The sequence below is a fragment of the Oryzias latipes genome, chromosome 21 (genome assembly GCF_002234675.1).
Source record: "Oryzias latipes chromosome 21, ASM223467v1".
NCBI lineage: Eukaryota > Metazoa > Chordata > Actinopteri > Beloniformes > Adrianichthyidae > Oryzias > Oryzias latipes.
Genome location: NC_019879.2, coordinates 11,210,842 through 11,228,643, shown reverse-complemented (window position 1 = coordinate 11,228,643; position 17,802 = coordinate 11,210,842). Strand labels below are relative to the sequence as shown.

The following is a 17,802-nucleotide window of genomic DNA, read 5'->3' as shown; positions in this document are numbered from 1 at the left end:
AACAACAATGATCCCTGCATGCGCATAACAGGTACCTTACCGGGTTTGGTGTTTTCAGCTGCTTTGGTGTCTTCAGATTTGTCACTAAAAGATAACGCCCAGCGTTTCCAAGCATTGACGCCATAGCGAGCTTTAAGAGGCAACGAATGTCCTTTAGAGGGCTTGTTATTTGGACTAGAAGAGGTGGATGACGTTGAGTTTTCCTCCAATGCCCGCCTTTTACTTCCCTGTAAGACAATTATTAATGTTGCTGAACTGAAATGACGTCCGGAATCTGTCCGACCGCTTCAAGTTTCTGTACTCACGAGTCTCCTTGGTTGTGGTCGTGGAGTGGATTCTTCAAGCTCATCTTTCTCATCTGACAGGATGGGGGGTAAAGAGAAGCTCATTTCCTCATCCATTCCTTCAAGAACCGGGGCAGGATCTGAGGCTGAGACAGAGAACGTCTGTAAACTTGTTTTCTAACTTGTAGGGGAGTAATCCAAAGAATAAAATTTCCTCTTAAAGTTTATGTTTATTTTTTACATTTGAGAACAGAATTGTGGCACCTCAGTGTGTCAATAAAAGAAAACCCTCTGACACGGCCTTTACAGTACAAGAATCTTTAAAAAAAAAAAACAAATGGAATGAGCCTCAGAAAGAGATCATACCTTTAAATGTAGATTTTTGTTGCACAACTTTTATAATATTTCTGCAGCTGTCTTTATAGATTTTGGTTGATTGATGAAACTGCCTTAATTTGAAGTTGGGTTTCTTCTCCAGATTTGATGTTTAATTTTCTTTTAAAGAAAGATTCAGATCAGGGTTCCTTGAAGAACATTCAAGACTAGTTAAAGATTTGGTCTTAGCCATTCTTGGATGTTTTTAGCCGTTTGTGTTTTCCTGTTGGCAGACCGATGACCTGCACCTGGAACCTTCCTTACTTACACTATGGAGAGCCTTTGTTGGTCTTGAAACTATGCAGAGTACAATATCAACTGTTGCAAATGCAAAAAGGAAAAAAATAATAATCAGGAGTAGTCTCATGAGAAAAGTCTTCTTTTCCTGGTTTGGTTCATTTGCGTGAGCTGATGTTGACAAAAAGCTCCAACTTATGTCTTGTCTGTATAAAGGACATTCTTCCTGAAGATCTGTGGTGAATTAAAGGTAATTAAATGTCTTATATCCTTTACTTTCAACAGATCAAATAAGTCTCTTCCCCTTAAACAGATATGGACAGTGTTTTGTGACGCTATGGCTGGGTTAAAAAAAAAAAAAAGATTGAACGCTAATCTTTACTTTGAAAATAAAATGCAGATTTCCATGTGAAATCAAAGTGTGTTATTGGGGGATCGGGCTTTGACTTTACTACTGCTTTCACCTTACAGCTTTGTGCAACAGAATCCGTTGTATTCCGTTTCCATCGGGTTCAACATCAACCCTCCAGTGAATATTTTCTAAACGAGTAAACAACATGGACCACACTTCTGAGCTACCGTAATTTCCGGATTATGAGACGCTACTTTTGCCACACGCTTTCAACCCTGTGGCTTATTCAATGATGCGGCTAATTTATGAATTTTTTTCTTTATTTTGTAGCCCCATGCATTTTTACTAACGACCGCTAGGGGCGCTCGAGCAGAAAGAGTAAGAGTGAGACAGGGGGAATACGGTAAATGTGTTGAGGAAGACGCAAGTTCAATGTAAATTCCCACTTTGTGAATGAATAGTACGAACAGACCCTCATCATGGAAAATGCAAGAAGAAATGCATATGATGCAGCTTTCAAGTTAAAAGCAATCGTTAAAAGCTGTGTGAAAAAATCCACCATCACCAACGGGTTTGGAAAAGCTGGTCTGCTGTGTGACGGAGAGGACAGCGCAAACTCAGGAGTGAATTTGCCTCAAGATGAGAGTGACACCGACAACGACAACGAAGGAGACACTGAGAGAGTAACGAAGAATATCTGACGCTTTTCCAATCCGACACTGAGGAGGAAGACTTCCATGGTTTCAGTGCACAGGAGGAAGATGAAGAAAGCTCTCAGTGACTTTTACGTTCTTGTTTTTAAAACCAACCCTGTTAGCGCTGTGTTACGGTGTGTCACTGTTGTGGAAGAAAACGGCACGCGCTGTGCCAATGCGCAGAGGCATGTGCCGCGCAGAGGTGGGTCTATAAGTCACTGCTGCTTTAAGTGACTTTTACCGGAATGTTTTTTTAACCAGCCCTGTGCTCTTACTACCATATTGCTGCCGTGTTACTGCCGTTTCACAAGCACTGTTTGGAAAGAAAAGCTAAGGTATATTATTCAAACTTTGTAAAACTCTTTCTGTGTACCGTATTTCTTTGTAAATATGTCATGTGTTGAACCTTTCTTGCGATTACTTTTTTTCTTTCTGACCATGGTCGGAAAACGCGGGGTTCACTTCCCCGTTCTGACCCTCAGAGCCTCCAGACAAGTTAATAAAGAGTCATTCACCGTTCTTCCGGGGGAAACCTTCTTTTATTACAGTTCTCCTTCACTCTGTATAGCAAACATAAACGCGCACCCCCAAACACACTTCCGCTGCGTGCTCTCGCTCCCTCTTGTGCTGCACGCGCTCCCTCCTCTTTCTTACACAAGCATGCAGTTTCAGCACATTTACATCTTCATTTTACAACACATGTTTCAATGTGGGCACAGCCGGCTGATAGACAGGTGCGGCATATGTATGTACAAAATGGTTTATCCTTTAAAAATGTAATGGGTGCGACTTATAATCAGGTGCGCTCTATTGTCCGGAAATTACGGTAACTGAAACACAGTTGGCAAAAATAGTTTCTTTACAGTTTGCAAGCCAGTTTTTGTCAAGTTATTCAACCAATAAATATTCCCGATTAGTTTTAGTTCTAAAACTGTCTGATAAGGCTTCTCTAACTGTGAACACGTGGTTCTTCAAGGAGTTTTTGACCTCACTTACCTGGAAAGAATGCCAAAACCTTATATTAGCTAATCCAGAAGATTCTGGGGGAACTTTAATCCAGCAAGCTGTTCTGATCCACAGATATATACACATTCATACAAAACGCAACTAAACTAAACCCTATAAGAAAACAGAACCAAAACTGTAAATGAACCCTGGAGAGGGATCTCATAAAATATTGGTCTTATTTTTCACATAAGAGCCCTGGATATGACATTCAAAAATCAAAACAAATTGCTCTCTCAAATTGAGACTCTGTAACTTGGTACATGATTTAGATCAACGTCTTCATGGACTGTACTATATTAAGAATCTCCTCCAGCCTGGACTGTCCTGTATTACAAAACATCTGCCAATTCTAGTTCCAGTTTTTATTCTATTGACAGGGCTCTATTCCTATTAGTTTACAGTCAATGACCTTTACAGTTTTACCACAACTATATTTTAATGCATTGTAAAATCATTCTCAGTGGTCTTTTAATCATAATTATGCAGTTTTTAGCCAAAATAAAAAAGCCTGTGTTGTTTTTTAAGACATTTTTTGCAGAATGACAGGAGTTCATCAGATATTTCCCTTTGAGTTGTAGTCAAGACTGTCGCCGTGGACGTTTTATCTGCACCTAATCCATCACGATTTGATTTAAGACATATTCAAACACAGTTTTAGTTATAAATTCTTAGATGTATGTCCTCCATCGTGAGAAAAATGCCACAAGTACATTTTAAAAACACCAAAAACACAATTTTCATTGGAGTGGAAGTTGAAATGAAGTAGGTGTTTACCTTGAAGGAAGTCTGCTTCCAAGTCCAAGTCAGGCTCATATTTGTCATCCTCCTGCTCTTCCCCTATGTCAGAGCTACTGCTGCTGCCGCTGCTCCTGCTGCTGCTGGAGGATTTGTGTCTTTGCCGTTCCTTTTTTATCTTCACTGGTTTCACATCTGTAAAACATAATGGCTGTCAAATCAAGGCTCTGTCGGTGGGGCAAAAAAATACATCAGTTTCTGAATCTGCAAGTTGTTCTTTTTTTCCTTAATACGGATCAGTCAGACCCAAACCACGATGTTCCCACCCCATGTTTCAAACTGGGTTTGGTGTTCTTGGGATACAGCATTGTTTCTCCTCCGAACAAGGTGAGTGGCGTTTACATCAAAGATTTCCATTTTAGTCTCATCCGACCACATATCCTTTTCCTAATCCTCCTCAGAATCATACAGATGGTCTCTGACGAACTGTAGATGGACTTGGACATGAGCTGGCTTAAGCAGGATGACCTACAATATTGTCCCTGCTGTCCTTTTGATCATGGTGGGGAGGTTGCAGTCTGACTGTTTAAGAGTGAATGGATTCTTTACACAGGTCTGTGAGGGACAGAATTCTTGAACACTTTTTTGCCTTGTTGTACTGTATATCAGGCTTAAAAAATCTCTCAAAGTTCAGTCTAGACAACCAGCCCCCTCATGCATGCACCTGGTTTCTGATCATCTGTGATCTTCTCTGCTGAAGAGAACAGACTGGCCTCTGCAGGATCAGAGGAATCCTCTTTTTTCATGTCTTTGATGGTCTGAACGATCTGTTCTGCCCCTTGCAAGGTGGTGGGCAGAAACACAGGCACAGGAAGCTAGAAGTGAAAGGATGAGAAGTTGTGTTTAGTATTGGGTAAAGTTTGAATATTTTCTAACACTGTTTGTATCACTGGTATGTTATTAGCTTGTGAGCAACAACCCTCCGGTCTTACCGGTACAGGCAGAGAGACGGGAGCTGGGGTGACCTGGGCATACATATTCATGGGTACAGGAATGAAGACAGGCACAGGTATAGGAACAGGAATGTACTCCCTCTTAACACCATCATCTACATCTGTAGACACAAAAAGACAAATCCCAGCAATGAATACATTTTACTGTTTGCATTTGTAGACTATGACTCAGAGCAGCAGAAAGTTGCTCTTTGTAAAACAAGGTTAAAAAAAATGAAAAACAAACATCAGGGTAAAGAAGGAGGAAGTCAAAGCCTCTGCCTGTTCAGCGTTTTTAACTCTTCAAAAATAAGGCATTTGGCCCCATTTTAAGACTTAGATTAAGACTCCAAACAAACATATTTGATCACATATTCACTTATGATGCTCCCATAGTCCACTGAGCTGGTACTGGATGACTGAATGATAAAATACATCATTTGAAATTTTTGTAAGTATGCCCATTTGTGAACCAAACATTGGCTGATACTCATAACCATTGTCCACAACAGAATCTTGTTTTGCTTTTTACCGATACAAAAACAACCGCAGGGGATTATGGGAACAGGTAATGTTCAAAAAATTGTCAGTCTTGTTTGTTGTGCCGATTTATTCCTTTGATGTCCTAAAGGTGCTGTACAAATACAACTGCTATAACTTTATTTCTGTATAGTGTGGGCTGTAAATAACAGGAAGCTAAAGATTACAGTTTAATTGAAAGTGTTTGCGTAAAAGTTGTGGTGGATGATGGTACCTTTTGCTGGTCTAGAAACCTAACATTCAAGCTCAAATGTCTGCCCCTCTCAGAGGCAAACACACAAATTAGACGGCAAACTGCTTATCAAACGGAGCTAAAGCCCATTTCCCAGTTCCCAATAGAAACCAAAGACTGCCCTCTACAGGTTCACACACAGAAGACCTGAACTTGAAGAGTTAGTAACACAATCAGCACAATAGCCTCAATCAAATAGATTTGACAAATGAAATCTAAAACTAGAAATATACCCAGATATTTATTGTTTAATAAAAACATTCCACCGTACTTGACTGTAGTTAATGATTACTATATTTAATTAATCAAATGTGATTTAAGTGTGTCTTTGTTTTTGTGTTTTAATCTATGCATTTCATCATTTCTGTAATGAGTTTGATAAATCTGTGTGATTTCTTTTATTTTATTGACAACAATTAATGCTTGACATAAATTAAATCCAATCCAATCATCAATAAACATGTAGGTGTTTCTCTTTACCCGTCTGCAGCAGCTTGCTCTGCATGTGAGGCTTGCAGTAGGTGGCTTTGGTCAGGGTAAGCGGCTTGCAGAGAACTGCCTTGTTCTTCACATCTCTCATAAGACCCCCACCCGAGTAGGCTGCAGTACTCTGGTTTACATGCTGAAATGAGATGCACAATTTGTAATGCAGTAGTATTCAGATTACACCTGACCATGAACAATTTCTGCTATGATTTCCTGTTATCTAATGTTCATAATGTTATCATCCTGTTATCCAATGAGCACACTTCAAATGCAGTTTTTAATTGTGTACAGCATTATTCAGCAGTTTTGAGAGTTGGAAGTGACTGCAAGGTGTTACAGTCGTAGTTATATATTAGATCTAGGGCTGTGCGGTTCATGCTGCATTCACACTATGGTGCACATCTGCATGTCTATCTGCATGTCTAGCACCTGACCAGTGCTTGACATGCAGATAGTAACAGGGTATTTACAGTTTATTAGCGCTCGTCCGCCACCTACAATACAAAAGTCAAAGCGGTGCAAATCCCGCTAATCTTGCTCCAGATGTTTTACAGCTCTGTTCCTATTAATGTCTGTATTGGAGTCATATTAATCCGACCGGACACAAACCTGTCCCCTTCGTGACCATGTTTACAACAGTTGGTACTTCCACGTTTTGAAGCAGACTCTTCCCCACACTACCAAATCTGAGTCCCCGATTGGTCACAGTGCTGCGTCGCTGCGATTCAGCATGAGAAAGTTCCGCTGGTTGAACTAACACCGTGTGATCAACGAACGCCTGATTTGTATGTAGAACTCAAAACTGGACTTAAAAACTTGTGTAGCGACGCATAAGCTAAAACTGCTGGTCTGCGCCATTGACTGTACACTGGGGAGGAGCCAGTGCACACCAGAGACGGCTGCAACACTTCCACAGAGCATCCTTAACGTGTTTCTAAAAGGAATGAGACCTCTGTCAATGTTTGAAGAGGATGGATTTAAAGACATGATTGGGGTGCTGCACCCTGGCTTCCACCTTAGTCACTTTTGGAAACGAATGGAGGAAACATTATTGGAGAATATTTACTGGTTACTAATTGCAATAGAGTGAAACCCATGATCATAAAAATCTTTTTGCTTACTATTTCTACGGGAAGTTTAGAGAATGATTTAGTGCAGGGATCAGGAACCCTATAGCTTGCAAGCCAATTTATTTTCTTTTTTTGTGCTAGCATAAAGCTTACCTGGGACCTTAAAATTGTTGACTAATGGACTGCTGAAATAATCATTAGTGCCAGCCCTAATTATGTCTTAAAAATATAAATATTGGATTTATTTGAAGAGACATAATATAAAATAAGGATCTTCCCCAAAATGCTATCTTCATGTTGACACTCAGCTTCCAAGCGTGAGTCAAGATCCAGGTTAAAGTATAAATCAGGTTAAAGTAACGCTGACACATGCCGTCAAATCTTTTAAAACTCTGCCATCTTTTTAGCCAAAAGCTAAAATTCAGGCCATTTGGCAAACTTTTATTGATGTTTTGTGTGAATAAAGTTAACTTCAACAAAAATTCCAGCAGAAATATTTGAAGTGCTCATTTTGTGCTTTGATAATATCGACCTTCTCTTTCTTTACGACCCTGTCAGAGGTAGATTCATAAAGAAAGACACAAAAAATATTAAAAGTTGTTCTATGTGGTCGGTCTCTTAAACATGTGGCCAAATCATCTCTTTGAGACAATCCTGTCACGTGAACAACATTTGGAGGACAGAAGTCAATAGAAAACCTTTCTAAACACATTTGATGACTATATCTAAAGTAAACGTGTTTTTTGCACATCAAATACTTACTCCAAGTTTGGCTCCTTGTGCTTCTAATCCTGTGAGAGAGAAAAACATGAAAAGAGCTCTGCATCAAACTGTCTGCAAAAAACTTAAACTTTGTCTCAATAAGGAAGGTCTTTTTTGTTGGTTTTGGTGAATAAAAAACGTGAGGAACATAAACATATTTTTCTCATCTAAAATATTTTGCCATTTAAAGTTAATATCCTCAAAGAAACGGCAGATTACTAAATATTACAGCTTTTTCTTTTTTGATAATCTAAGCTCAAATTTTCAGCTGCTAAATTACAGTTATTCTATTTTTATTGTAGTTAAAATAATTATATTTTCAATTCATGGCATGATTGATTCATCTTTTTAAAATTTAAGCACTCGTTCGTTAGCATAAACCCCTAAATTCAGACCTAAAAAAAAGGAAAGACAAGCAAAGAAAAAGGTTATGAGTGCCAAACATAAAAAGTCAAACAAGATTGTTTTTGTCTCCGATTCTACAACAATGCCTTTGCTCCAGCTGTTGTCATTTAGACCAATATTATTTATTTACACTAAATTTATTTATTTACACTATTTATCGTGAGCGTTGCTATCTAAAAAAAACCCAACCCGCAATAAATTAAATATGCAAAGTAGGATTGTAGATGTTTTAAGATTGTAAAACTCTTCATTTTATATACTTTTCTCAGACAGACATGAACATTTTCACGCATTTCTCTTTTGTTGAAACTCTCAAAGTTCAAACCATAAAAAAAAAAGAGAATGAAAACTAAAGTCTGTTGGCAATCGGAGATTTATGTAGATTTTGCAAGTTGAACACATTCTGTACAAAAGACACGACACAGAGGAGACTGATTGACAAGATCAACAACCAATTGGGAAGCAGAACACAGTGGACTGTTTGAATTCCCACTCTGTTCATCTTTTGATCTATTTTCAAAGTGTTCTTTTGGACCAGCTCAATGGCCAAAAGGTTGTGAGTTCAAATCAACTGCCGAGTCATACCAAAGACTCGAAAAATGGGACCCAGTGCCTCCCTGCTTGACACTGGATTGGGGGGCTGAGCCAACAAATGGTTCTCGAGCACAGCTGTATCTGCAGTTTACCAGGGGGTGGGTCAAACGCCAGGAACAAATTTCACCAACTTAGGTGTGTGACAACTAATGGGACTTCAACTTTCAACTTACAGTTCTGTAAGTTTCATACAGTTTTGAGCCAGATACCAGCTAAGATGAGGAAAACAAGGACGGACATGGATCTAGACATCTGCAAGCGGAGTGGAGCAGATAGCTTGTGGCCTGCTTGGGGTATTTTCGATGTCACAAATACGATTTCTTTCCAACTGCATTTCTTCCTCTGCTCCTGATTCACAACAATTTCAATAAAGAAACGCAATTTTAAGCTTCATTTCCTTTATCCATGTTCCCCATCATCAGAAAATTGCCACAGCAACACGTTAAAAACAGCAAAAACAATTTTCATCAGAGTGGGTCTTTAAAAAAAGGAAAACATAACAAACATGGAAAATTGCACAGAAAAAAAGCCACAAAACAGCGAGACCGTGAAAGGTGAACGGCGATATAGCGAGGAAACACTGGATCCAAAGAGAGCAAAAATTCAAACATGTTAAGTCCCATTATCTACTAATTTGTTCTTCGCATTTGACCCATCCCCTGGGGGTGCGGTGAGCTGCAGACACACCCAAGCCCCCCACACCTAACCCCCCCAAATCCAACCCCTTAATGTGGAGTGCCAAGCAGGGAGGCATTAGGTCCATTTTAGAGCCTTTGGTACGACTCGGCCAGGATTTTAACTCACGACCTTCCAGTCACAGGGCGGACACTCTACCACAAGCGCAATAAGCTGTTTTAGGTCAACTAAAAGATACTTCAACACAAAAACCACACAATCTTGGTACCTGTACTGGTGTTTTCTGGCCCTTTCTGTGTGACCATGATGGGCTCGTTCTGCTGACAGTAGAACTTCAACAGGCAGTCCTGATCACAGAAATGCTTCATCTCCGCTCTCCACATCACAGACTCGGTCAGGTTTCCCTGTACCTTACAGCAATCGCATCGTGCTGCCTGGAGGTCAAAACCAAACAACGTCATCTTAAATCAGCACATAGACTCATTGCTGAATTTATCAAAAAGGAGCAGACCTTGTAGTACCAGTCGTGAAACTTCTTGGAGCAAGCCTCACTGCAGAAGTCCCGAGTCATGCCTCCAAGCTGCTGAGTCACGGCTCTTTTGCATAACTGATTGCAGTGGTTACAGCTGACACACTTCAGACCCAGCCGGTTGATGAAATCCTGTTTATATAGCAGCTTACAGCCTACGCAAACAAATGAACAAAGATCGAAAAATCAAGAAACAGGCAGCAGACTTGACGACTGTGCCTTATGGTCAGAAATGTGACTTGGCCTAGGTAAAAATACAGGCAATGACATATTTTGAAAAAACGGAAGAGGAGAACCCAAGGAAATAAGTACCTTCACTGCAGAATGGTCTCTTGACCCCAGAGAACTTGACCACCTCATGGAGCGTCTTCTCCTCCTGACAGTACTCACAAAACGTCACAATGCAGTGAAGCTTCTTGTAGTCCTCACAACACGTCTTACTGCAAAACTGGTAGACCTTATCCTGCAGCCAGACACATGCATTTGTCACTTTTCTCATGTTTATACATAAGAAATATATACAACAAGGCTGCAAGCATTTTATTTTGATCCCATCTGACATATAATCTATTAACTATTAACAATTATTTCACTAATAATTTGGACTATTTGAAAAAGTCTGTATCTAATCCTTTCATTTATCCAAATAAACAAATCACAAAGCAAAGAAATTACAATTATTTTGGAGAAAAACAATGATTTTTCTTCTGTAACAATCAGCTCAAACTACAGAACTGTTGTTGATGAAGAAGAAAGGATAAAAAGAAGATGTGATCTCACCTCCCACTCCAGGATTTCTGGCTTTAGGTTGAACGCTCCTCGACAGTAGTTACATTTCAGCTGGATGGTGTTGTTTGTTGTGCAAAGCGGCGCCTGTCCATTGGTAGTTGTTTGAAGAGTAGCATTCTATAAAAACAGAAGTAATGATAAAAGGAGACTAGACCAGAGGTCTGCAACTTTCACCAATAAAAAGGCCATTTTCTGTCTGACCACAACCCAGTAGAAGGGACAAAATCTTACTTCACCCTTTAAAAAAACATTACACTACATTGTATTTATGTTACTATAACTTTATGGCACATTTACTTTTGTCACCAGTAATTATAGAATTTTCTTTTGTTTTTACTTTTGACAAAGGTCATATTAGTTCTTTATAAAACATAAGACACCTTGTGCCCTGTGATTTGTATTTCAGTATTTTCAGCAATGGCCTCTGGATAGCAACTAAACATTTTTTAGTGGTGTTGAGATAACACATGCTTTGAACTTTTTCTCATCATAAACAAAACTTACAGAAGGTCAAATATTTGATTCAAAGGTTAAAACAGCTCAGTTTAGTTGATGGTTAAAGAAGGACCTCAGCCATAAATTAATAAACCTGACTGACAAAAATTAAGTCAGTGCTAAATAAGTAATCCTTAATTTTTAAAAATCGTATCATCTCATTTTTCTTTAACTTGAAGGTAAAAGAGCCACAGGTTGTAGACACCTGGACTTGCAGAATGTGCCTCTTTTCTGAATTAATCAGTGACTGCATGTAACTATGTAATAGTGTCAATGTTTAAGTTTTTCTTCTGTAATTGATTAATGATAATATGAACAAACTTTTCAAGGAAATCATAACATTTATCTCTGGTAGACACAAAAAAGCAGCATAAAATTCAAGAAGTAACGCTTATAATGTGAGTTATAAGGCTTGAGATAGCTTGAGCCGTATAACTCACATTACACTGTTACAGCAGAACAGAGAGTGAAAACACATACAGTTTGTGTTGTGCTTTGACAGACTGGAGAGTTCCTACCTGAAACTTGCTTACACACTGAGAGCTGCAGAAGTTCAGGATGCTGCCCTCTGCCAGAGTGGCCTGGTACTGCGGCAAGGAATTTCTTTTGCAGAAGTGACATGTGGGTTCTGTGTCTGCACAGAATGACATGTTTTAACTTATTGTGTTCAGAAGACTGAGTTCACATTTTCCGGTAATATAAGAACCCCTTACATTTTATACAAGAATTTAGGAGGTATAACTTTGGAAACAAATAAATAAAAAGTAACTAAAATAGATCTAAAATTACCCCAACAATATATGCTAATGAGATTTTTCTCTGTCCTCTTGGAAACTTCAAATCTAACTTGATATTTGACAGTTTAACATCTTTGAATAGTGAAGCTATAAAAACGGACTGATATAGCATACAAATGCAACAATGGGGGTAAATCTTAGAGGCTTCAGCCTCGTCCTAGTGGAACATGATGTTTGGTGCTGGTGATGCACGTGATGAAGGTGGCTGTCTAGAAAGCTTAACAGAGCTGGATTAAAGACAAGTGTCAGGTACAATATATGTGTCTGATTACAAAGAAACTTCTATTCGTCTTGTTAATGAAAACATCAGACTGATGAGAAAATAGCTGAAATAGGTGTGTCACCCAAATAAGTTCATATCGGGGATGGCTGTAGCTCTATGGGTAGAGCAGATGTTTGCCAATACGAGGTTCAAATTCCAGAAATGGCAGCCACTGTGTCCTTAAATTAGACATTGAAACCAATAATGCCCTCCCTTAAGAAGCCTTCATATCATCCACTGACGGAAAATATCAATTAAAGAAAATTATGATTTTGCATCACCTTAACCAGGAAAAGGTCATGGTTGGGTTGTGATAATAAATCATGAAGGATAGACAAAATAATCCACCAGGTACTAACACTACTTATATCATCGTCTGGGTGAATACTCGATTCGGATTCTGTATAAGCGGGATAATGGCCTTCGAAGTGAAAATAACGCACATCCGCAAAAGGTGTTAATTTATTATAATGCACACTTCGTTGGCCATTATCCCTTACATAATGCATAAAAGAGGAATAGGAGTTTTCATATATTCTGCCCATTTCTTTATCAGTTAAGGTAGTTTGTAGATTGAAAGCAAAAACGTCCTCTCCAGTCAACACGTTGAACTTTTACCTCAACTCTCCTAGATATGAACATAAATGACAATAACCCACTTCAACCTTTTTAGTTTAGTTAGGAAAATACAGCATATAACAGAAAAAGATGTAAAAAAACAACAAAATGGAGATGATGGGGATTTTTCTGGCTCGGGTGACATTTGCTGCCCAAAAGAATGCCACTGTCACCAACAGTTAAGGTGGTTTGAAAAATCTAGTAAAGATGTTTTGAAGAACCTAAAGGTTCCGTTTGATCAGAGGAAAATCCAAATCGTTCGGCTGAGACGTCATTCCACCACTCATCTGGCTCAACACCACCTCAGTGTGCTCCCAGAGGAGCAGGAGGAGATCTCTGGGGTTTGAGGATCACAATGATGCAGCCCTTCTGAGATGAGCAGTGATAAAAAGAGATTCTTAGTCCCTCGTCAAAATGTTTTCTGAATACTCACTAAGGAAGGGAGTTGAAGTCAGCTTGCCTTTGTTCATACAGTTGACAGAGCAGTAAGAACTTGTGGTCCCAGCCGCTCCAAGGCTTTGGATCACTTCACCTGTCTTGATCAATGTTTTGCAACTCATGCAGGTCGCAAGTGAACTGTGAGCCTGGATGGAAGAACGCAGAACAAACAGCTATTTAAGCCCAGGAAGGACGGACTTTTTGTGTTTTAACTAATCTTAAAATAAATTCGCTTTTGAAGATGAAGAAAAGGCATCAGAAGAGGTTTTGGTGCCGCTCCGGTGATGATCGTTTCCTTCACTGTGGCCTGCAGTTACCATGGCTTTACCTGTTTATAGTCCCTGATACAGTTCTGGCAACAAAAGCGTTTCTGCTGACCATCCACCAGCAGAAAGTGATTGGCTGACGCCCGGCTGGGCAGGTAGTCGCCGCATTGCTCGCAGCAGTTCATGATCAGCCCGTTTGCCCTGCGGTAGATGTTGAAGCACGCATCGCTGCAGATCTTGTGGGTCACAGTTTTAAAGCTGACCTCATGGCGGATCTGCAGACAGAAAAATATTACAGATTTTATCCTGTTTTTCCTTATATTTTTCGGAATATTTTTTCTGGTTATTCAAGTTATAAACTGACCAATCAGATGCCTCAATAAAAGAATGTGGTCTCACGTCGAACGTTCACAACATTTGACAGATTACATGTAGCCCGCTTTCAAATAGTAGGTGTGTGGACTTCCAACAAGCTCACTCCTCATTGGTGAGTCGTTGCCATAGAAACGATGACCAATCACTGCTTCCTGACAATCTCTGGTTCCAGCATGGGGCATCCATAACGTGGGCATGTGACGCACATTCAAGAATGTGCATATAGCCCATGGTGTTCATAGCAGGGTGGGGCTTTGTCTTCTTCTTCTACTCTTTACTAGCGCATGTCCACCACATGCATGTGGTCCACCACATTTCGCACCAAATGTGGAAGTGGTGTAAACCTAGTGAATCTTGATCCAGGCTTTTTCTTTCACAGCCTTATTCTGAGATATATATATGAAAGACTTGGTGTCAAAGAATTCCAGCCGGACACAAACAGCAGTTATTAATTTCTCTTCTGTGATCAATTTTTTAAAACAGGTCCTTCCGTGAATTAAAAGGAAACGCAACTACCAAATCAGAGTTCCTTATTAGTCAAAGTTTCACCTAGTTTTACTTTCAATGCATGTTCAATGACCGCACATTTTGTACTTGGAGCCCGAAAATGGTCGTAGAGACGTGTGTACCTGTGCGTGAACGGAAGAGGGCCAAATGCCAAAGCTTGAAACAGATATTGATTGGAAATGAACGTTTGAATGCGTGTTGCAAAGGGCAATGTGAACATTGCATTATACAGTCAATGGTAGGGCTGCATGATATGAAGAAAACTTGCGATGTGCGATATTAGTGATCAATACTGCGATGACAATATAACTTACGATAAATGAATAAATAGCAACAAAAAAAAACATTTCCATTTCATTGGCACAAGTTTCATTTAAATCAGAGTCAAAATATATGAAATTATACTCAAATGACCCTTGTCTACATAGGAGGCGAACATCTAAGATAAAAGCTTCATCCGATTGGTCTACAACATGAACGACTCTATCTTATTGGTCAAATGCATAAAGGGATTTATTCAATTTATTCAAATTATTGCGATTTTCGCAGACTTTTGCGACATGGATATTGCACAGCTTGAAATTGCGATAGCAATAAATTTGCGATTTATTGTGCTGGCTTGGTCAATGGTGTGTTTACATTTCCCTAAAATAACCAGGTTAAATTCAGCTGACATAGCATGGATAGCACGATTTCTTAGAAAAAAATAAATACATAAATAAATCAACGTGGACAACCAACTGCAATGTTTTCATTTAATTAAACGGAACACCTAAACAGCCAAAAGTCATCACGGTCAAAGAAATTGAAGATAAATTTCAATAGAAAAGAACAATGGTCTTGTCTGCCATTCACACATCTTTAACAAGAGAAAAAATATATACTCAACTATGGATGTAAACATTGACCCTGATATAAATATCTTTAACTTTGTGAAGGACCACTGTAGTCATTATACAAAGGAAGAATACAACAGAAATACAGATTTAAATAACAAACTGTCACTCATAAATTTTAACAGCGGAAGCTTTTCTGCGACTTAACAAGGTATTGAAGAATACTTGCACCACTTCAACAAACCATTCAGACTAATTGCAATATCAGAAAATTGGCCAAAGCCAGAAAAGGCCTCACACTTCTAGCTTGAGAGCTATGATTTTCACTTCTTGAACAGGAAAAGTAAGCAAGGCGGCAGCGGGGTGGGGTGGGGGTTGGGGGTCTCTTTATATACACAATGGTCTTAACACAAAGTTGTGGAGACGATGTCTGGCTGTTTTGATGATGTCATGGTATTTATATCTATAGAGATCAGTATGGAGAAACAGAGTAACGTCATTGTCAGTCCCTGCATCAAACAGTGAGAATTTCACAAGTACCAGTACTATTGAAAACATGTTTGCTAATATCTCCAAAAAGGTAATATTTCTATGTGGCGATTTTAATATAGATCTGTTGAACCCAAACAACTATACCAACCCAAACAATTTTGCTTTGACTGCTGCTGACTGACATCAGTGACCACCGTCCAGTATTTGCAAACTATGAATGTGTTTGTAGAGAAGTAAAAGAAAAAAGGTAAATAGTTTACAGAAGAAAATAACAGAGGAATCATTAAATGCAGTTAAATCAGAACTACAAGCACAAACTTGGAAAACCCTGTATGAAAGCAACGATGTTAACTCAGCTTATGAAAAATGTATGCAGGGGTTTTCATCAATATACGACAAAAACTGCCCACTTACTAAATCCTGTAGTAGAAAACAATATAATAAAAATCCTTGGATGAAAATGGACTGAGAAACGTATGCAAAAAAAAGAAGTTTATACAAACAATAAAAAAAAAAAGAACCGTTGAAGCGGAGCAGCGATACAAAGAATATAAAAACAAAAGAACCAGCGTCATGAGAACATGCAAAAAAGACCATTACACAAAAATATTAGAAAAAAAAAATAATCAAATACTAAACAAAGTTGGAAAGTATTGAACAGTGTCATTAGAATACACAAAGAGAAAACAAGTTATCCAGACTCTTTAGTGGGTAAAAAGGAAAGGAGATTTGCAACAATATTCAGGATATGACTAGGGAGTTTAACCAATATTTTCTAAAAATAGGGCCAAAGTTAGCCAACGAAATAAACTGTACCAACAAATCAGAAATGGAAACTGCTGAACACTGCATAAAGAGAAATCCAAACTCACTCTATTTGAAAACCGTGGAAGCGAAAGAATTTCTAAAAATTGTTAAAGAATAAAAAAAACATTTACAGACTGTAACGGAATTAATATGATGGGGATAAAAAAGGTCATTGATTCCATTGTTGACCCGCCAATCTACATTTGCAATTTATTCTTTCAAACTGGAACCTTTTCACAAAAATGAAAATAGCTAAAGTAATTCCATTACACAAAGCAGGGGACAAACATCAGCTAACAAATTACAGACCACGGTCTTCACTTTCAAAAATACTCAAAAAGGTTTCCTCACAAGGCTGGAAAACTTTAAGAAACATAAACTAATGTCCGACGATCAGTATGATTTCAGAATAAAATCAATAAACATCCATGGCAATTCTGCATTTAACTGAAGGAATATTAAATGGCAGAGATAATAAAGAGTTCACAGTAGGAGTGTTCATCGATCTGAAAAAGGCTTTTGACACTATTGATCATAACATTTTAGTAAACAAACTGGAAAGATATGGAATACAAGGACTGACATTAAATTGGTTGAATAGTTACATTAAAAACAGGAAACAGTTTGTACAACTGGAAGATTGTAAACCATCCCTGCTAAATTTTACCTGTGGAGTACCACAAGGCTCAATATTGGGTCCAAAACTGTTCATCCTATATCTAAATGACATACACATGATGTCAAATACACTCAAATACTTTTTATATGCCACCAACACAAGTATAGTACATACAGGGGAGAATCTCAGGGAAGTTGTAAAAATTGTAAATACAAAGCTAAAACAATGGTTCAACATAAATAAACTCTCACTCAATGTCGACAAAACTAAATGCATGATTTTTGGAAATCGCCACATTCCTGCAGATTTAGAAAGAAAAGCTGCTATTGATAATCATATTTTGGAAAGAGGACCTGAAATTGAGTTCCTTGGAGTAATTATGGACGACAAAATAAGCTGGAAGCCACAATTAAAGAAAGTCAGAGCTAAACTTGCAAAGCAGTGTTGGGACAATCACATAATACACTCACAAAGCACATTTACTAATAAATAAATCAATAATACTACCAACTTTACAGTACAGTGTTTAAGTTTGGGGAAACAATTATAAAACAAATTTACAGTCTTTG

The 17,802-nt window shown here is 38.5% G+C and overlaps 1 protein-coding gene across 1 annotated transcript in view; it reads right to left on the bottom strand.

Moving 5' to 3' along the window:
• zmym2 (zinc finger MYM-type containing 2) overlaps positions 1-17,802 on the bottom strand; it is a 40,356-nt gene that overhangs the window by 7,391 nt on the left and 15,163 nt on the right. The window contains exons 7-20 of the mRNA XM_023950573.1: positions 13,660-13,872; positions 13,327-13,477; positions 11,735-11,850; positions 10,713-10,838; positions 10,245-10,395; positions 9,915-10,087; positions 9,672-9,837; positions 7,769-7,797; positions 5,931-6,072; positions 4,679-4,800; positions 4,411-4,561; positions 3,726-3,881; positions 306-430; positions 41-227 (exon numbers count right to left, since the gene is read on the bottom strand). Coding sequence (XP_023806341.1) covers positions 41-227; positions 306-430; positions 3,726-3,881; positions 4,411-4,561; positions 4,679-4,800; positions 5,931-6,072; positions 7,769-7,797; positions 9,672-9,837; positions 9,915-10,087; positions 10,245-10,395; positions 10,713-10,838; positions 11,735-11,850; positions 13,327-13,477; positions 13,660-13,872 — 2,008 coding nt within the window. The remainder of the gene's footprint in view (positions 1-40; positions 228-305; positions 431-3,725; positions 3,882-4,410; positions 4,562-4,678; positions 4,801-5,930; positions 6,073-7,768; positions 7,798-9,671; positions 9,838-9,914; positions 10,088-10,244; positions 10,396-10,712; positions 10,839-11,734; positions 11,851-13,326; positions 13,478-13,659; positions 13,873-17,802) is intronic.